At 38.0% G+C, this 22747-nt stretch overlaps 1 protein-coding gene across 1 annotated transcript; it reads right to left on the minus strand.

The window, feature by feature from the left end:
- Positions 1 to 2534: 2534 nt before the first annotated feature.
- Positions 2535 to 21989, minus strand: LOC139722717 (glutathione hydrolase 1 proenzyme-like). Its single transcript, XM_071634008.1, has 11 exons — positions 21121 to 21989; positions 16947 to 17114; positions 15905 to 16128; positions 12736 to 12928; positions 11919 to 12079; positions 10576 to 10722; positions 9769 to 9905; positions 7096 to 7283; positions 4173 to 4413; positions 3404 to 3517; positions 2535 to 2681 (listed from the first exon to the last, which is right to left on the minus strand). Exons 1-11 carry the CDS (start codon positions 21768 to 21770, stop codon positions 2535 to 2537), a joined length of 2370 nt encoding a protein of 789 aa, XP_071490109.1. The 5' UTR covers positions 21771 to 21989.
- Between the last annotated feature and the right edge of the window lie 758 nt (positions 21990 to 22747).

The raw sequence follows: 22747 nt of genomic DNA on the forward strand, positions 1-22747 counted from the left end.
ATCCTGTAATCTCATTTTCTGGGAAGATTTCATAGACTGATCAATTAAGGTATAACAATGATTACTCTTCATTCCTGTTTGGGATATTATTTCACTGATATTAGTAATAACGACTGCATCCTGAGCAAACATGCAATTACATAAATCTGCAATGTAGAATTACATTTCATGCCTAGTGAATTGGGAAGTAAAAACATATTTAAATGCATTACACATATATCTTGGCTTCACTGGTTCCTTCCTCTATATAGTCTGAAATAAATTGCTCAGCCATACAGACTGTAGACAGATGTTTGAATATGTGGTCCGTACTCATCTAGTGCCAAATTTCATGGTGGATCAGTTACTACTCTGAGTAAAGTCAAGTAAATTTTCCTTCTGCATAACAGATTTGGCTTCTTTTATAACACCAGTATAGCAATGTAAAATATCACATTTTTTCATTCACATTATCAGTTTAAAAACTGTTCAAAACTTGGGTTTTTTTTTTCTTCAACTATAGAACAGTATGCAATTACATTTGCATTGGACTTGAGTTGTTTTATATATCTATGTTGGTTGAAACTTGCTGAGGTAAGGACCTCTTTGAACAATGACAGGAAAACTTCAGGAGATCGCAATTGCATAATGTAAGCTACCAACCACAAATACAGGCACAATTTAGACAACATCCGTTCTGCCTACATGATCAAATACACATACATCGTATTACATAACATACGGTGAATTTTTTCCTACAAATAAATATATGCTAAGTAGAACAAGAGCCATTAGATATAAAAAATAAGCAGGAAATTGACTGCCTATCATATCATTAGAAATTAGCATAAAGGTTATTTGTTACAAACTGTTGATTGCACAATAGTGAATAGCAATATATTTAGAAGTTATTCATTATTTGTCAAAAAACAAGTAAAGACAGCAACTGCCTAAATTTCTCAAGCACTGCTGTGATTTTCTGCATTACATGAATCAACTATGGCTGCACAATGGCTAATTTTTGTCGTTGCCAAAACGACTTCCATGTTTCCTTGGTGAGAAAATTGTGCACAAGAAAGCACATCTCCTGTTCCAAAACCAGGTAAGGGGAGGAAGTTTGGCCATTCTTGTGCTAAAGATTTTATGCTCTATTCTTAACAGCAGATACTATGATGAGCTGCATACATTCTGATAACCAAAGACACACTAAAAATGAAAGAGTTAAACACCTTCAAAAAGCACTTGGTGAATACTACCAATTGAAAAAAAGAGAATCACAAATTAGTATAGAAACATTATCTCTTGGGATGGTAAATGCCCAGATTAAGAAACAGCCTACTCCTTCACTCTTGCCTTCTTATAGCATTAAAAAAATCCAAAGAGTGATGAATGGACTCAACTGTATTTGTGATTACTTGTGGCCTTTTTCCTATTTTTTTTTTCTTGCAAAAATTATATAAAGCTCAGGGGCAGATACAAGCACACATTCTTGCAACAACAGTAGATAAATATTTCCTGAATACTTTTTGCATAAGAGAGTATAAAACTTTTGATATCGAGTATGATACAGTATATTTAGATACAGTGTCATTACACTGTACAATGATTGCTGCATACACTCCCTTCACTATCAAACATCACATTCTTTTCACATTTTACCACAAGCAATCTTCCTAAGTACCATCTTGATTTCACATTTTCAGATCATGATCATTTCCTTTTACAAGTAAACAATATAACAGTGAAAGATGAGTTACATATTTTGAAAAATCTCTGATCAATTGAGTAAAACAATTTGCACTTATACAACTGATTTCTTGATCCTTGATTTCTCACATATAGATTGTATATAGCTTATAAGAGGGTTAGGTACGTAACTGCACATAACTTGAAATACAATATTCCACTAACGTATGTATATGAAGGTACATGAGTTTAACATGGTGGGCATTATTTGCTGTCTGTAAGCAATTTGCACTTTATATCTTCTTCCAGGACATGAAGATGTAAGTCACAAGTTCTCAAGAAAGAGATCACTTTGCAAAGTATCTGTGAGTTTAATTTTTTATCACTTCCATTCAACCGACAATATATACATACACACAACTAGACAGAATGGAGTGAGTTGTATACATAATTTCAGCATTCCATCAAATGGAGATGTATATCATGGAATGAAAGAGAGTCGTTAGTATACGTACATGGCACTACAGTATACAGAAAGTTCACACAAACATTATTTGTGCATTCAAACATGATGATGATCTCAGCCAAAAGGCAGAGAAAAGAGGAAACATTCTACATTCCTCACAGCAAACTCTCTCACAATACCACCTGGAAATCATGTATATAGTTCTCTATTTGTTAATGTTACACATTATAAGTTTTGATAAAGATGATTGTCTGAGAAATACATGATGAGATATTCACTGCATTGTGAGCATTTTGTTACTGAAATATTCATCATGTGTATTTCCCCGTCACCTCCTTCACCACTGGAAAGAAGTGATGATCAATGAGCAGCAGAGAATGTTTCAAAGAGCAATTCTCAGGTCTCAGAATCCAGCAGGTCTTCCTCCCTTACGGCTGTCACAGTGAGCCTCCAGCCAGTCATCTTCCAGCCGTTTGATAGCTTGGACGACAGCAAAGCTGGATGACTCCTGAGCCACGTGACGCTTCTCCTCTAAACCTTCCACTACATCCTACAAGTGACAAGACCAACATGGCATTCTCTCAATCAGTGGGATGTAAGACCAGGATAATAAAGTCTCTTTACAACAAGCAAGTTGGGACCAAATATTAACCTCGTTATACTAAACAACTTTGCAAAATCAATATAAACAATTTAAACTTTATACATAGATGTATACAAGTGAGTTTATATGTACGATAAGAAATGATAAATTTCTGGTTTGTGTAAAGATCATGAATTCTTTTTTCACATTTCATAGATGACTTATACATCATTACAGTTCATATCTCATTACACCTATTCCAGTTTTTTAAAGTGGCATATTAAGTGGAATCCTGTGGAGGAAAATTTGGGCTGTAAGTTCTTAATATAGCAAAAATATTACTGAGTGAGTTTGCCCTGCTCTACACATTCTCTACTCACCTCTAACATTGATTACCCTTCTCTTCCTCCATATCAAACCAGGTGAAGCTAAATCCCCAAGCGAGCTTAATCTACCCTGTCTCCCTATGATTCATTTTTACTCCATATAATCATTCTCTCTCTCCCATCTTCCCCAAAACTGTATTCTGTCAGTAAAGCAAGTTAATTGACAGATTACCTCAATGTCACTTTTGCCATAGCCTTCCCTCTACACAGCACATACTCTCCCTTTAATTAATCATCCCACATCATGTTCCTTGCACACACCAAAACATAAATGGTTGATTCACGCTTACAATGCATACTCACACTAGGAAATGTGGGCTCATAATTGAAGTACTGTGGAACGAGTTGGTGGTGGACCCTTCTCCTCTCTACAGCATCAACCAGAGAAGACTCAAACCAAAGCGTCTCCACGGATACCTATGATAATAGACCGGTGAGGTCATAATGACTTCATATGATATGTGAGGTCACATACAAATGAACCAAATGCTAGAATCCAATTTTGTCTGTACATGCCTATTCAAGATTTAATTCATAAAGATGTAACCCATTACGACTATTTCATGCAACTGTCAGTATATAATATTACATCCACATTGTAAACAGAGAAAGAAAAAATCGTATATGCTGTTACCAAGCAATGGCACGTTTAAATTGTAATGTTTTGTATTGAGTGTTTCATGCATTTTTAATGCAATTAGTGAATGGCATTAGACTTAGAGATCAATACTTCCACAGTGAATTAAACACCTCTAATCATTATCAAACTTAACTTGTTTAGCCATCTAAAGATGGCCGCTTTTACCACTGCACAAACAACTGTCAATGTATCACTATTCCACAATTTCAGTCAATATTGAGAAAAAAAATTACAGCAATTATCAAAGTTTACCATTTTGCACATTAGCGATATTTCCCACAAAAGTAAGCTTATAAAAGACATGAGGGATGTCCTATACACCCCCAGAATATAAGGCGAGTCATTTGTTATAGGTTATTTTCTTAAAACAGTTTGATCAATACAATTGTCATACACTGGGGTACGGCTTACATTATTTTGTTTGTCACCTACCAAACTTGTTGCCGTGGTGATTCTTGTACCTCCCGACGCTCCAGCGACAAAGCGCACTTCGCCATTATCATCAACCATGATTACTGGAGTCATGGAAGACATAGGGCGCTTTCCAGGCACTATGAAATTTGTCTCGGAAGGTGGTACACCATAACTATTGGGTTCTCCCGGCTTCGAGAAGTCATCCATTTCATTGTTGAAGATAATACCTGTTACATTCCCTCGGACCTTTGATCCAAAACTAGAAAACAAAGGTGCAGAGAAATATGAACACATCTTTTTTAGGTAATTTGACGTAATATATTATAGATGCTCCAAGGTTATCTGTTACCACGCAATGGAAGTGTATTCCTCAGGTTGTCAAAAGCTATTAGGATGCATACTTGAGTTGAATCATTCAGATTTGGATTCAGCACCCTGGAAATATATGGTAAAACCATTAGTGTATTTTCCATTTCTTCACCATTCACACAGAAATATCAATCATGGAATTTCCATTTTTGGTGGCCATTGTCGATACCTCAAAACTCTCTGGGATGCAAGAGTAGACTCACCCAGATTTTGATTTAGTCCCTTCGAAATAGGGTAAAACCATCAATTTATTTTTAATTTCTTCACCATTCACACATAAATATTTGAAGTGGAATTTCCATTTTCAGTGACCATTTTGGACATCTCAAAATTCTCTGGGATGCAAGACAAGGTTCAGCCCCCGGCACCGAGACTATTGGGTGTTAAAATGTGAGAATGAAAAACTCACTCTAGAGGTGTTTAAAGGTGAGAGAGGTAAACTCACTAGGTGTTAAATATGAGAGAGGCAAACTCACTACATATTAAAAAGGTTGGAGAGGTAAACTCACTAGGTGTTAAAAGGAGAGAGGTAAACTCACTAGGTGTTAAAAAGATTGGAGAGGTAAACTCACTAGGTGTTAAAAGGAGAGAGGTAAACTCACTGGGTGTTAAAAGGTAGAAGAGGTAAACTAACCAAGTATTAAAAAGGTAGGAGAGGTAAACGCACTAGGTGTTGAAAGGAGAGCGAGGCAAACTTACTAGGTGTTAAAAGGTAGGAGAGGTACACTCACTAGGTGTTAAAAGTCAGGAGAGGTAAACTCACAACGTGTTTAAAAGGTAGAAGTAAACCCACTTGGTGTTAAAAGATGGGAGAGGCAAACTGACTATGTGTGAAAAGGTAGGAGAAGTAAACTCACTAAGTGTTAAAAGGTGGGAGAGCTAAACTCACTAGGTGCCAAAGGTGAGAGAGGTAAACTCACTAGGTATTACAAGGGTAGGAGAGGTAAACTCACTAGGTGTTAAAAGGAAGAAGAGGTAAACTCACTAGGTGTTAAAAGGTAGGAAAGGTAAACTCACTAGGTGTTAGAAGTAAACTCACTTGGTGTTAAAAGGTGGGAGAGGTAAACTCATTATGTATGAAAAGTTTGGAGAAGTAAACTCACTAAGTGTTAAAGGTGAGAGAGGTAAACTCATTAGGTATTAAAAAGGTAGGAGAGGTAAACTCACTAGGTGTTAAAAGGAGGGAGAGATAAACCTACTATGTGTTAAAAGGTAGGAGAAGTAAACTCACTAGGTGTTAAAAGGTGAGAGAGGTAAACACACTGTGTGTTAAAAAGGTGGGAGAGGTAAACTCACTAGGTGTGAAAAGACAGGAGTGGTAAACTCACTAGGTGTTAAAAGTTAGGCGAAGTAAACTCACTAGGTGTTAGGAGAAGTAAACTCACTTGGTGTTAAAAGGTGGGAGAGGTAAACTCACTATGTATGAAAAGTTTGGAGAAGTAAACTCACTAAGTGTTAAAGGTGAGAGAGGTAAACTCATTAGGTATTAAAAAGGTAGGAGAGGTAAACTCACTAGGTGTTAAAAGGAAGGAGAGATAAACCTACTATGTGTTAAAAGGTAGGAGAAGTAAACTCTCTAGGTGTTAAAAGGTGAGAGAGGTAAACTCACTATGTGTTAAAAAGGTGGGAGAGGTAAACTCACTAGGTGTGAAAAGACAGGAGTGGTAAACTCACTAGGTGTTAAAAGGTAGGAGAAGTAAACTCACTAGGTTCTAAAAGGAATAGGAGAGGTAAACTCACTAGGTGTTAAAGGGTAGGAGAGGTAAACTCACTAGGTGTTAAAAGGTATAGGGAGGTAAACTCACTAGGTGTTAAAAGGTAGAAGTACACTCACTTGGTGTTCAAAGGTGGGAGAGGTAAACTCACTAGGTGTTAAAAGTCAGGAGAGGTAAACTCACTAGGTGTTAAAAGGTAGGAGAAGTAAACTCACTAGGTTCTAAAAGGAATTGGAGAGGTAAACTCACTAGGTGTTAAAGGGTAGGAGAGGTAAACTCACTAGGTGTTAAAAGGTAGGAGAAGTAAACTCACTAGGTTCTAAAAGGAATTGGAGAGGTAAACTCACTAGGTGTTAAAGGGTGGGAGAGGTAAACTCACTAGGTGTTAAAAGATATAGGGAGGTAAACTCACTACGTGTTAAAAGGTAGAAGTACACTCACTTAGTGTTCAAAGGTGGGAGAGGTAAACTCACTAGGTGTTAAAGGTGAGAGAGGTAAACTCACTACGTATTAAAAAGGTAGGAGAGGTAAACGCACTAGGTGTTAAAAGGGAGGGAGAGGTAAACTTACTGCGTGTTTAAAAGGTAGGAGAAGTAAACCTACTTGGTGTTAAAAGATGGGAGAGTTAACTGACTATGTGTGAAAAGGTAGGAGAAGTATACTCACAAAGTGTTAAAAGATGGGAGAGCTAAACTCACTAGGTGTTAAAGGTGAGAGAGGTAAACTCACTAGGTATTAAAAAGGTAGGAGAGGTAAACTCATTAGGTGTTAAAAGGAAGGAGTGTAAACTCACTAGGTGTTAAAAGGTAGGAGAGGTACACTCACTAGGTGTTAAAAGTCAGGAGAGGTAAACTCACTATGTGTTTATGGTACTTGTGACTGAAGCGGCATTGCCTTCCTGGTCTACAATGGAAATGTGCGCTGTTCCCCCATCGTTGACAATCTCGAACTCAGGGTCATAGTATGTGTAGTTGTATGTCCTGTCATCGTTGATTCTAGCTCTCAGACCATCTGCATATGTTTGAGATGTCATATTTGCCACCAACTACAGATTCAATAGCACAAAAAACGAAATCAAATAAGTTGCATGATTTGTTGAGAATGAAATAGAAAGTACATCTGGAAATGGTTATCTCTATTCGATGCATGCTAATCTGATGCTACTTTGCATTTACAGATCAAAATACAGAGATACAGGAAGTTTTTGAAAGAGGTGCTTGTATCAGCATAGAACACATAAGAATGATTCACTATCACTTCCATCCAACACAATATTTGACACATGGGATGTTTCCACATTAGCACAGCTCTAGAAGTCAGTTGCAATGAGGTTTATCTTGGTACAGATGTAAGAACAATATTGGCATATTAGTAGAGTAGCACGAAGGAATAAGATTTATCAGTCATCACATGAAGTGAGATAAAATGGAAAGGATTTACCAAGCTAAGGCCGCAAGATCTGCTGGCCTTCGTCTGGCAGAGTAGACTGAGCACTGCAGTGAATGTGTATCTATAGCGCTAGCGAAGAAAACATTCTACTTGAAGGTTCGCCATTGTTCCGCTTCGCTGGAGCGGAGACTGCGCTATGATTGGCCGATGCGGAAGCTAGTATTCAGTCAGTCATAGACTTTCCCACCAGAGGGTTTGGCTAGATACTGTTCTAGATCACGTGTTCGAGGCCATGGCAGTAAAGAGGTAGAGGGTGATGCAGACACAGAAGGAAACAGCACGTGAACAAAATGGAGTCAACAATCACTGCAGCATGGTGACAGCCACTGAATTCAGGCCGAGAGGGCTGCCTTTCCGTATGGCCGCAGATGACAGGTAGGGAATTTCTGGCAGGAACGTCAATGATTGGCTAAATTCTACTACATCAACCAATGATAGCACAGTCTTTGTTCCAGCGAAGCAAAACAATGGCGTACCTCTCAGTACAATGTTTTCTTCTCTAGCACTTACAAATACACTTGTACACGTTCACTGCAGCACTCAGTCTACTTTGCGAGAGGAAGCGTTCTGTTTTAATTTGCTTTGTGTGAGAAGCGATTAACCTTATTCCTTCACCAACTACCATGATGATGAACATCTTCTGTACTAGTGTAGTAGCTTGTTTGGACTTGATGATCAAAACCTGATGTCTCTAAGTAAATGCAAAATCCAAACTTACAATTGTTAGCACAGTGCAAAGATCAAGTGGAGATATCTAGTCCCTGCCAATAACCTTGGTATGAGTTCAAACAGTATAAAACTACCGTTATCTCCGTTCTCTTTATAAGTGTTGTTCAATTTGAAGTGTGTTGACATAGATTATGGTTCCAGAGAGTGAAAACTTGTGTGATGGTAAAGTTAGATACCTTACAAAGTTATAACTGACTTATTCTACTCATACACCACACTTCAATGAAGAGGAGTAGACATATTTACTCAAGACATATTTCAAGTAATTAGCTTTCCTTGTTGAGATTACATTCTCAAAATGTTATCACTATAAAGCATTGAATATGATAGCCTTACCTTTGCCAAACAAAAATGACATTTCTCCCTTCTATACAAATGTTTCTGTGCTATTCCCCACACTAAAACATTTTTCCTTTCTAGCATAAGATTTGGAAAGCCTATGTTCACCTTCTTCGTCAATAATTATGTCAATTATTAGTATTCCTCTTGTCAACAGTCCACATACATTTTGCACACAGTAGTTAGCTTTCAGACATAATCTGAAAGATTACGAAATGAAGACTGCTTGATACTGAGAAAAAAGTCACACACACGGTACTCCATTACCAGCCAGCCATTTGGTAAACAAGAAACAGAAATATCATCTCATTGGAATGTGCAAAAAGAGGTAACATGATTATTGACATAAAAAGTACTAGTACTTGATAAGGGTCAATACACCAATGTTTGGAAGCCAAAAGGGAACCAATTAATTTGACTTGGTATGATACATATATTGACATCTATTTTGTTTTCTTTAATAGGGAAAAGAGATGTTGGGGCTTATTTACAAACATTTCACAGCAAATTTCTATTTGACTACAAAAGTGATATTTATTATCTGTCAAGGAATTTCTAAATGAAAATGCCTTAAACTCCCCAGTATAACATTTCATGCTTAGAAACATCAGTATTAAGTGTTATAAAAGTGTTATTCATTATCATTATCATTCACAGATCTCAAGATTCCTATCATGTCTCCTCACACATCATGAGTGATAAACAAACAGCAGTCTGGTAATAAGTTCACCTCTCTTTCTAGAGTCACACAGACGGATGATCATCAAGCACTGATCAAGCATACATCTGTTCTCACTACTTAACACACAACCTGAGCCTGATTAATCACCTCTCTACAACCATATGGTTGATATTCAAAAGATGAATTGCTGACTACAAACACTACAAGCAGCTTTTAGCTCTGACATCTAGGACCCAATAGTATAACTTGAGTTTGTGATCTTACCACACTCAACTATAGCTAATTCCTCTACCAGTTAGTGATTCATTCAATGGTGTCAAGAGTACATTACCTCTGTGACATTGACAAAACTTTCGTCTCCAAGGGCGCTTCTCTTGGCATAGGCAAACTTAAAGGCCTCGATGATGCGGTGGTACGTGAGAACTTTGTCATTGTCGGATCTAATACTGGCAGCAGTAAAATCATACCCTGTAAAACGGACACAGAAGTCACAATCAATCGGAAATATATTACAAAGGGATAACACAGTGAGAATGATAGCAAATAATACTGACTGGAATCATATGGCCAGAATAAACTTTAAGTATAGATTGAGTGGATTGCTATTACTCCGCCTACACTTGTTCTGAATTTAATACTAACATTTGGACTACTAGTCGGGGCAGTAGTACAGGTCTGCCAACATTCCCAAATCCAAATCAGGGAGATTCCACACAGCAATCAGGGAGATATCTGTGTGTTACATGCATTTCAATGGGCAAAAATAATCCCCAAATCAGGGAGATTTTAATATTCTCTTATTCAGACATGAACAGATTTTGACATTTACATGGAGACTCCTGCAGAATCAGGGAGACTTGGCAGCTCTGCTAGTACTAAATATCGGGCCTGACATTAAGTGCCCTGCTATGGATTATTAAGATGTTTTGAATGAAAGCAGAAAAATAAATAGAGACTCATCAATGAAAGATGGACATTTAAAACAGATAATAGCATATGGCGTCGGCTATATTGTTAAACAAAGAAATCAAGATATTAATAGTGGAAACAATCATTTAAAGATAAAGATGGACACAACCATTTAAATCGCTATGAAGCAATCTATTTCTTTGTTTCTTCTCAGGCACACTTCTCTTACCTTCAAGGATGTTGAGTATTAAGGCATAGACAGCTCCACTGCATGGTGGCCTGCCAGAGTACACAGTCATATCATTGATTCGGAAGCTCAGTGGTGTTCTCTTTTCTACACTGTAAGCCGCCAGATCTTCAACTGTGATTATACCACCTGACCAGGAACAACAAACATACTCTTTGCAGTAACATCTCATTTTTCTGTGCCTTATATCTAAAGTTTGTTTTTTTCAGAAATTCATCAAGCACAAATACATTTTGGATTATTCTTTTATTAACCAAAACTAATAATACTGTACAAATATACAATATGTTGATATTTGAAGCATCGGACTAATTTTTGGAAACCACCAGCGAGAATATTATGTAAAACTTTATTATTTGCTTTATATGAGACTCAAATCACAGGACAGGTAAAAGTACACACAAAAGGCAAGACATACATCATCCGGAAATTGAGTACATTTCTTTTTCCAATCCCATCACTGTCGTGTCATTCTTCAATAAAATAATTGTACTAAAGATAAATTTTCCAAAAAGTTCCAATTACTGTAAAACGAGAAATGTTCGCGTGCATTTTAATTTCGCGAATTTCGTGAGCGCCAAGATTCGCGAAATTAAAATGCACGCGAAATTTCTTATCTACACTATATGCATTGAACGCAAGAGCCAATTCGCGAAAATTTCTTGCCACGAAAAAGGCCGTCGGCTCCAATTCGCGAAAATTTCGTGCCGCGAATATATCATGTTTTACAGTATTATATGAACTGTTAGTTTTTATGTTTTATGTTCAATTTCTCATACAACGAAGAAAACATAGGACTTCCATTATAACAAAGTCTTTGGGACTGGTACTTTTCTTTCCTGGAATCACATTTTCTTTGCTCATTTTTCCGCTAATAAAGAAATTTCATTACAAACAATAAAAAAAACATAGAGCAGGTAAAGCTTGGGTCAGAATTTTTACTTCATTGTAACCGGAATTTTGTCATATGTTTGTTACAACGGGAGTGCACTGTATGTGAGTTATTGTACATTAAAGCTTTTATTAAGTTACTATTTGAATGATCACATACATTGTAGTTTAGTGGCCATTTCTAGGGACACAATCACATTACAGAAATTGTTATGAGGTTTAAGATGAAAGATGTGGCAAGATGATGAGATATCAACAAGCACATTTCATGACAGAATCAGAAAAAACAAAACATGTTTGTTTGAAGTAATAAATAAAAAGATTGTTTCCACTTCACCTAGAGATGCATATTTCCACAAAACAGTTTGGATTATGACTACAGAATGCTATCCAATCAGAGTCAAGGGGAGTTCCCATCAACTGCAGTAACTCACCTCTATTCTGAACCTCGGCTGTAATGTTTTCAGCAATCGACCCATTGTAGAATTCACTCGCTCCGTTAACTGCAATCTGGCGAAGTGTGTTGGCTAACTTCCTTCGGTACATAGTATCTCCTGCTGTAAGAAGTCTTCCATTGCTATCAGTAAAGATCTCTCTGCCATAGATAAACAAAGCATGCCAAATGGTGAGACTGCACCATGACACAGCACTGACGTCTACTAACCCTTTACTGACTCAACCCATTGAGGACGGACTGATTTTGCTACAACATGCATTTCTCATAGACACCTTCCCGAGTATACTCTGGACTCGTCCTCAACATAATGAGCCTTCTAGAATAAAAATAAATTGATATGCAGCATCACCACATGTGGTGAATCTTATTGCCAACCTGATTTTAAATCACATATTTTTACCTTTATAATTAAGGTAGCTTTGCAGAAGAAATAAACCACAGCAACTGATGATTCTCTTTATTATCCTTAATCATCAAAGGTATGCTGTGTTCAGCAGATAACATGGCCTTACATACTAGCAGTCTAGTTCAATATATTTAACAATTATTTGAGAAGGAAAATGTATGTACTGCAATATGATAACTGGCTTTTAGATTTATTTCTGGTATGTAAATTACATCAATCATCACCAGTAGCAGTCATCATGGCTGTCTTTAGAAGGTGTTTAGATGAGTCTTATTTTACCATTTATATGAAGCGTTTTATTTGTCATGTTTAGGAATTATGATTATGAATCCTATGTCAGCAACACTCTATTCCCAGACACTCACAATATGATATTAAGATATAATACCTGAGACTCTCATCTGCCAGTATTCTCTCTGACTGTGAGTTGATGGCATTTCCAAGAGCAGTGCTAATAATCAGACCATTCTCTGCTAGCTGGATGGCTGGTTCAAACAGCCGTCTCCATGGCAACCTGCCAAACATTTGGTGGGCTTCCCAATAGCCATTGATCTCTCCAGGCACCCCAATAGCCAGGCCACCTGGGCAGGGCACAAAAAAGACCAAAAAAAAAAAAAATGATAATAATGAATCTGAATATGACATGAGAAAGATACCGATGTGGGTGAAGTTCCATTCAGAGGATCAATGGAATGGTAAAAGTACTCACAAACACATACAACACATACTAATAGGTTTCACATCAGAAGAGACTTTTCTCCCTTGGGCTGGGACTGGGCTCATGGTTAGAACACATCAATATTGAGCTGATGGACATAGTGTCACAAACATAAAGTCATATACACCCAAATTAATTGACTCCAACAATGCACTTCATTACAGGGATGCAGGAAACTGGTAAGATTCACACATCATAACCCTTACTGTACAGCACGATATATTTGCAGCATGAAATTATTGCCAATTGGAGCCGACGGCCTTTTTGGCAGCATGAAATTTTCGCGAATTGTCACTGGCATTCAATGCATATAGAGTAGGTAAGAATTTTCATGTGCATTTTAATATCGCGAATCTTGGCGAAATTCGTGAAATTAAACTGCACGAGAACATTTCTCATTTTACAGTAACTGCAGAACGTCAGGGGATGTGTGCTGAGGGAATGAATCTCATAGCTGAAGATAACAACATTGAGCCAGGGTAGCTGATCAATATGAATTCTGGGTGAGATCCTCATATTTTGTCTCATCAGTTGACCAGTATAATGTATCTCTCTGAAATTGAAAACGTATTTTTGAAAAACCAAACAAATAATAAGCATACAGTGAATAATTTGATTTCTCTGAACAGAGAATCTAAAATGGTTAACATCCCTCAATGTTAGAAGTGGAAGCCAAGATGAAGGAGGTCTCAAATATTGAGAATGCGTTGCCCTTTGGAGCCGTTCAATCTAAAAATGATTTATCAGAGTGGGACAGTGTGGGGATAGTATGTTAGAATGTTAGTAGCACCACAATAAATACCTCAAATGAAAAACAGAAGAAGATATGGGGGGTGGGGGAGTCATCTGATACGCATAGTATCCTTTTGAGATCTAATTAATCAGACAATCAAAATTACTACATAAAGAGCCTGAACAACAAAATATCACACTACTACTGCCAGTGTAGTGTGAAGCCCTGTTTTTGTTTTTATGTTGTTGGCGTTGTTATTGGTAATGCAATGTAATGATGTGAAGTCCAACTATAGTGCCACAAATGTTAGAGGCCAAAAGTCCAAAGGTATCAAACATCTCATAAAATTATGTTTGCTAAAATTTCATCACTATGAATATTAGTGGCAATATTTGTTTCTTACCAGGGGGTGTTTCATAAAGCTGTTCGTAAAGTTACGAACTACTTACGAGCAACTGGTGATCAGTTCTGATGTGCTATACTTATCAGAATTTCCATAATTCAGTACAAGAACTGATCACCAGTCACTCGTAAGTCGTTCATAACTTTACGAACAGCTTTATGAAACACCCCCTGGTAATTCATGATGAAAATTCGACCTGCAAGCTTGATGTACTCTAACCTTTGAATCTCATTTTAATCTTCTGCTCCATCAAGAAATATTGCTTTCTCATCACTACTACTTTATTGACTCCATAAACAGATATATCATTCTGTACTGTAAGCGAGATATGACAGACTTTGTTTTCTGCTAGACCTTCTAAATATCATGAAACAGGGTGAGGAAAAATGATGAACCACTACATAATGGTGGTAGGGATGTGGGAAATTATCTCGACACTCTTTGCATGAGTTACTTTTTAGCTTTCTTGTGTGTGTGCATGTTTGTTTGTGTGTGTTTCTTTTCTTTCATGACATGTCTGAATGATTTACAATCGGCCTTACATTAGAGTCTGTGAATATGATCTCTAAATATGTTTGTAACACTATTCTCACAAAATAGTTGTCCATTATGTGACCTTGCATCACAAAACAAACAAAAAGTCGCCAGACATGGATTTTTAGTTAAGAGTAGATTCTGAAAGAGCAGACTCTAAGCTTCAAAATGATGTATAACTCAATTCAAATGGACTCTCCTAACCTATCTAAATATTGGAAAGAAAGGACACACTCTGGAAAAGGTGAAGTGAGAAAACAGGCTCTGAAGTACAGGGTGTATTCAAGCGCCTAATCTTTACCAAGCTATGCCAGCTGTTGGATGAATGGAGCAAAAAACATGATGTTGACCACCGGAGCGACGACAATGAAAGGATGATCAGATTAAGCTGAAATTTAGCATGCTTTATTAGCACATTCTGTACATGATTGATGCCAACTTTCAATGCAGTAGCATCATTCTTTCCAAAGTTATTGGAGTTGAAAGTGAAGTGTATGGACAGGGTTTTTGAGAAACGGGAAGAGGGTTCTATGAGAAACAACTAATCACACTATTCCACCAAAAAGTGTTTGAGAAAAACTGCTGAAAGCACAAGTTCATGTTTGTTTTATGATCCCAAACTTTATTATGATATAGAGAAAGACTTGTTCTTTCAGAAAATAAGAAAAACTAAAGATTGGTTAGGTTGACTCATTTCACTTATTTTCAGTCCTCACTCAAAATCACTGTGTGCGACTTTTTGTTCGTTTTGTGATGCACGGTCACATATTGACCTGTCATGCCATCATACTTTGTGGCATAGCTCAGATATCATTCTTATTTGAAACAAACCTTAGGCTTGAAAAGAAAATCAGATAACAAAAACAAATTATCAAGGCATAATTTCCCCTCCTCATTAACTTTATCATTTTTTTTCATATGTTATACTATATGGCTGTTTAATTTTGATGAAATGATATTGCAATATTACAGTTTTCAATTGAAATAAGATTGCATATGAGGAATATTCTGTTTCAAGGGGAAAAATGAAGTAAAAATTCTTGCTTCAAATAGCAAGAATTAGACTCTTGTAAAAATGACAGATTGTTTTCTGTTCTGATTCACATCACAGAGGCTCCTTTCAACAGTCTAAGGTAGAATTAAAATGAACAAACAAACAAACTCCCTACCTACTGTTGAGGCGTCTTCTGATTTGTTGACATACATATCTTGGTAAGCTGCAAGCGGCGCCTTCTCACGGGAATCCCAAAAGTGTGCAGTCCCCTCGTGCTTATCATAGTAGAGAGTGAAGCTTCCTCCACCGATGCCGGTACTGTGAGCATTGTACAGTCCCACACATAGCAAACCAGCGATGGCTGCATCTATTGCACCACCTCCATCAGTAAGAACATCTCTGTTATAATGATAGACAGGAGAAAATATGGACAGTTGTTGGACAGGGATGATAACACATAATTTGTCAAAGAGCTACAATGTATCAACTGTTGTCAATGCCCATCACTGACCACAAAACCCTTAAATAAAATACAGATTGTATATGGACAGTTTGTGTTTCTTTTAAATCTTCAGCAAGTTTTTGAATATTTACTCATCAACTGGTTCACCAAAGTTTGAAGGGGAATTCATTAGTATGCCGACTTGGATGATTTGACTGTGCTAAAGCCTGGCCCAAGAAGAGAAACTAGTTTTCAGTCATCAATGTACTACTACGAGGATGAGGTGATAGAATGAGTCTCAGATCTTGGTGTTTTCTATTCCTGTCTTGTTGCTAGGTGACAGGCTGAGCTGCACAAATCTGAATCACAACATTACACTGAAATGCCAACAGTACTGCAATCTTACTTTAGTTTTAAAACTTTCCTGCTAAAACCTTGAATTATCAGTGCTTTGGACATGGCATAATTGAATATAACCACTGTTATCAGATACAGTATACCCCTGACATCTTATGGGATGAGTTATCAGGCATTTAATGACAGAAAAAAGACATTTCCCCTACTCTCTCATTATATTGAATCTTGGTGGACAACTATACAAGACCCCCCAAAAAATTGAAAGTATTTAAAAACAAACAAACAAATTCTGCCAGTCTTTTGCTGTCACTTTTTTCCTTGTCGATGTAAACAGTCACTTGTGAAAGTTTGGCTGTTGATCACCTGATCCCTCTAACCCACTACACTGTAACAAAAGGCCTCCTCATTCATCAGTCACCTTCCAATCTCGGAGCAGTGAGCCGCGTCTGCTGCTACAGCTGCCCTCTGGTAGACAAAATCTCGACTGGGCTCACTCTGGCTTGGTCGGCTGTAGATAATGCCAATTGCTATACCTCCCCCGATGAACGCTGCCAAGATGACAGTAATTCCCAGACCTGCAAGGATTCTGAAGAGAAAAGACAAAGGAGGGACACAGATGGGATGAACGGACGATATAAAGTGTACAATCTGCTACACTCTAAGAATTGGTGTTCCAGTGCACAAGATCTCATCTCGGTGATGTTTTATCCAACACATGGTATAGAAAAGACAGAAACAAATGATTCTACAACAGAAAGTTTTTATTGTGATAAATTCTACAGTCGTTCAATTTCTTCAATTTACTGTAAAAGTGGATATTTTCGTGCGACTAATTTTTCGTACTCGGCGGGGTAAGAAGAGTTTCGCGTGTTTTTGATTCCGCAGAATCAAGACATCAACTACAGGAACATACAGCAAGCAAAAATATTCGCGTGCTTTTATTTTCGCACTAGTTTTGGGTTGCGCGAAATTCGTGAAAATTTCAACACCGCGAAAATTTCTAATTTTACAGTATTTCATTTTCTTTAGGAGTCCTCATTTAGTCACAAATCAAAAGTCTGTGGTCAAAAGTCCTATCACTTTTTTTTTTTTGGGGGGGGGGGAATTTTTATCATTGCTATGAATCTAATAATGTATGGATCATCCTTTAGACAAGACTACCTCTTATACATGTTTAGCATTTGGAAGCAGAATTACACATTGAGATCTACTAACAACAAATTCTAAATTTTGACTCCTATGTCACATGTTGAGTCCCTTATTAAATGAATCACCCATATATATTTCTTTTTCCCACTGAATGTTACAGTATACACGTATATCTTCTCAGCTATTGCGTTGTCATTGCTCATCTGCAAAGTCACCCTTGGTCCTATGGTCAGTGATTTGTGGGGACATGGTCAATCCTACTGTAAGCTAATGCCTTAAGAATTGACTCTTGAACCTGCCTTCTTGTTTTGTGTACTCTCAAAACTTTGTTATGATCGCTTAATACTCCTGGAAAGGATGCAAACAAAATTATATCATGATATAATACACAGTTACAGCTGACAGGGTAAATAATGACACAATGCTGAAGAGTTTGTTGTGAATTCCCTTTCGTTCAATTGCAAGATAACAAATATTATTTTTATGTTAGGACTAAGCCCAGCAAAAAAACTTTTTACCTGAGAAGAACTTTAGTTGATTTACAACAGACTTTTACCTACTAAAGATGTAAAAGTCAATGGAAGTATCAGACTAATCTGAGTTTACAGTTCTTAGGATCAGAGTTTTTCCTAAGGTTAATCGTTTTATGCAACAGGCCCAGTGGTCTGCAATCATTGTTTCATTGAACATGCATCACTCTTGACAATGCAACATGGATCACTCTTGACAATGCAATTGCAGCACACAGGGTATTATTTTGATCACCCCTTAAGTGATTCAAATATCAGGTCAGTTAGTTAAGACACACAAAAAATATATTATCTTTGTTCTAGATGCACATTGTACATCCCAAATCTAGATCAAAATCTATTTTTATGTGATACTCTGATCATCATGCAGATAATGTGTTTTTGTAAAGTTACGGTAATTATATTGTTAAACACTTTGAACAGTTGGCTGAATCATGGCCAGGTGGAGTGGTGTGAAACATACAATTGATGGGTTCATAATTTTCCAAATCTTGTCCAGACCAATCTCAATGCTGTAGACACTTTGTGATAATCTATAGACTATTCCAAGGTTTCCTAATGAGTAGATAGGGCCTATAGATGTAAAACTGGCTGTTTTATGTGTATTGTTGAGTTATCTAGAAATAGCTGTGGGGGTTTTCATTATGTCCTCTTTAAGTGCATTCACTTGTCAGGCCCATGTCTGGCACTTTTCTTTGCTCATACTCCATGAAAGAGCTTCACTGCTTCAATCATATGGGCGAGGGGTGATATCATCCCTCACCCATTGGTATATAAGCTAAAGTTGGGAGTCCAAGGTATACATACTGTAGATCAGCCTAGATATGTTCATGACAAAGCTCTCTTGGTGTGATCTCACATACCAGTTTCACAGCTCTTCTTTCAATATTCTCAAGAGCTATTATAGTACTGATATGTTTGTTTGTTGTTTGTTTTTTTCAGTACTAAGGACTCCAAGCTGCATCTTGGGCAAACTGCAGGGGCAGATCCAGGAATTCCATAAAGGGGGGAGGGGGGGGGCGCAAAAAATATTTCTGGTGCTACTTCTTGGTTTCAGCTCATTTTTTTTCTTTTGTTTTAACAATAAATAAAGAGGGGGGCGCGCGCCCAGTGCACCCCCCTCTGGATCCGCTACTGCATGATGTGACAGATTATTCATCACTTCCATTATTCATAGCATAATAGGCATGCTGCTTGTCTTAATTACCATTTGTAAGAACAAAACATTGTTTCACTTGTTCTCGATCAGACCAGGAAATGAGACATTCTAGGCCTTTCTGCAAAAAGTTCAGCATCACTTGCAGACCCATGTAATGATATTTGTATCATCCACAAACATTTAACATAGATACTGCTGGATGTTACCTACTCAGGAGGTCTTAATGTACTACCAAAAGCTTGGAACCAAGGACACTCCCCTGTGACTTGGTGAATTCTGCTTGTAACATCATCCCAGTGAGAGAAGGAAACATTGACACAAACATGTTGCTTCCTTCCAAGAAGAAACGACATCAGCTAATTAAGCAATGGGTTGACAATTGCTAGATCTTTAGATAGGAGTTGTCAGTGTGGTACCTTCTCAAACAAAGGCTTTCATGAAATCTACAATACACTATGGCTGCGTTTTGATTATCAACTTTCCCCTGTTTAAATGGCTTTTGATAGCCCTTTCGACAGCCCTTTCGAAAGCCCTTTCCATAGCCCTTTCGAGAGCCCTTTCCAAAGCCCTGACTGCCTGTACTATTAATGTGCCGCTTGTTTTCTAAGAAGGGACGGCGAAAAGCAATTACCATCATAAAGACATATCTTCCTTTGAGTGACGAGTCATGATGCAATGCCACATGAATCAATTGTCTTCCTATCTGTGAGGCAGCTCCAGTTTAGCACATATTACTTCAAATATTTCTGAGTGGCGGCATGAGACTTGCCTGCGTTTATCAACTTTCCCCTGTTAAAATGGCTTTCGATAGCCCTTTCCAAAGCCCTTTAGAAATGGCTTTCAAAATAGTTGCGTTTATCAACTCTCTTCGCGAACACAATTTTTTAACTGGCCTGTCACTGCACAGTGCTCTGCATTGCGCTATTCGACCCAAGGAGAAGTACAAGTGATGAAGTACCATACAAGACTATAAAGCCGTTTCAAAACAGCTTTGCGTTTATCAACTTCCAAAAGGCTTTTACAAACAGGTTTCTGAAAACCTGTTTAAATAGGGAACCTGTTTGGATAGCCACAAATTTGGGGCTTTCGAAAAGGCTTTCCTAAAGGGATTTCAAAACAGCTTTGCGTAACTTATCAACTCGTAAAAATTCCTTGAAAGCTGTTTGGATAACCTGTTTCTGCCGAGAAAGGAGAGTTGATAAATGCACCCTATAAATAGTATAATAGTTGATTGATATTATCGATCAACAAGAGCATTTTGCTTTTTAACAAGCCTGCATGTTCATCTGCTCTCAGTACCTGCAATATACATTGTCGTTATGTAGAATGGCCCACAACAATACAAAATTGTTCATATTAATGAATAATTTTTGAAATTTTGAAATTTGAAAATTTTCAAAAAAAGGAAAAAAATAAATTTTATGTTGCCACGGCTACAACCAAATCACTGATCAATTCAGTGCTTATCTATATGTCTCAGGGCAATTCGTCAATCAGTTGCCACATTCCATCCAAATTATCTGGTAACGTTACACGCGTACTGATGAAAACCTCTTCATAAATCTCATCCATCCATTCTAGTATTTCTACATTATATTTCCACTTTCTAGTTATCTTTAACAATCCTTTTAAAAGCTATTCTTTTCCCAACAAATCACAAATTATTAAAAATTTGATTCACACTATATTCTTTCCATTCAACAGGTGAGCACATATTTGAGAGCTGTCAAACACACTAGGATCGAGATGTTTACCTTCCGTGCCATAGAGACTTGCCATCCCTATACGAGATATCGGGAGACTTTCTTGTGGTTGTGCTACCAAATATTAGCGGCTCTGCTTCGTTATCTCCGACATCCAGACGGACATCGTCCTCCAAGTCATCGTATTTCCCCATGTCGTCTGTGTGCGTCAGTAAACATGGACTTTCTGACAAGCTCAAGGCCTCATCATTGCTGGAAATAACCGGTTGTTCAGCTACCAGTGCGGGTACTAAAGTCGAGCTATCAACACTGCCTGAAGAAGTTCTACCCGCCGAGTCTCTCTGGTTGCACTCCGCCTGAGTAAAATATCCCGAGTCATTGTTTGTTTGGACCGATTTAAACCTTTCTTCCGAACCGGTCGAGTGTGTAGACTGTTTGAAGTCCGCATTGTTCACATGACTAGATTCCCGTGAGCTCACGAGGGCGAAATCGCGGTTTCTCTGTGGCTGTTCCGTTCTATTTTTGAATAAAGATAGTTTCAATCTGGCTGGCCACGATAATACTTTTCCCGTTGCCTTCTTCGTACCCTGTCCATGTTCTCGCAACTTGCTGTTCGTAGTAACTAGGTCTGCTTGGAATAAAACAAGGTCTTCTTCAGAGTTAGCGGCAAGGAGATTGCGGTAGTCGATGTCATCGACCATCGGACGGGACAAAAGATTCCCACGCAATGAGGACAACACTACACTAAACGGGCAGACAGAAGCCGCCACACGCCACGGGTGGGACTATCGCTAAATTTGGCAGCTTCGCTGTTGTTTACATTGCAGTAAGGGGCGTGTCGATGCGGATAACGCAGCTAGCCCACCGAGATGCCCTCTTTCTTGCCCGCGCACTGACCAGGCAGGGAGGTGCTCTGACTGATGATTACGAATGATATTTTGAGCAATAATCTAATGAGACCAACGTTTCAAATCTGATGTTCGGGCACAAAGAATTGAGAAAACGAATTTGTGATGACAAGCTCTTGAAGCGGAAGTCGATCACAACACTAACGTTGAAGGCTAGCTGCCGATGATAAAACTGAATGACGTCCTCTGTACATACACGAAACACACAGCTAGCTATGCGATGCTCAATGACTGTTCATCACGAGCGGGAATCTAGCTCACTGTGCATAAAATAAGCCGTAAGACTGGTAAATCTGTAGTCTAGGCTAACACTTCACACTGTTCCTTGTACGTGTATCTGCCTTTATCATAGGAACTGTAAAAATAGACATTTTTCACCTGAGTAATTTTCATGCTCGAGCGGGTAAGATGAATTTTGTGTGTATTCATTTCCGCGGAGTCCTAAAATAAAATACCAGTACATGTATACAGTAGTGCAGGCCGCGGTGTATTCCATATCTATACATGTATTAACCAATACGCGGGGTAAGGGACAAGGGTTTGTTTTTTTTTCGCTGAAGATATTTTTTTGTTCTTTTTTTTTCTCTTTTCTTTTGATTTTGTTTTTCATGTCAGCTGAAGAAACCCGCAAGTGGATCACAGAGATGAGCTGAAGACTTTGTCTTTGCTTGTCAGCTGAAAAAACCCGGAAGTCCCCTCCCCCCCCCCCCCCCCCCCCCCCCCCCACTTTTGGAAACGTGGCGCCAGCAGTGGGTCCTTATACGTCACCG

This window comes from Diadema antillarum, unplaced genomic scaffold, assembly GCF_040938485.1.
Source record: "Diadema antillarum isolate AM-2024a unplaced genomic scaffold, OU_Dant_1.0 scf00000170, whole genome shotgun sequence".
In the NCBI taxonomy this organism is placed as follows: Eukaryota; Metazoa; Echinodermata; class Echinoidea; order Diadematoida; family Diadematidae; genus Diadema; species Diadema antillarum.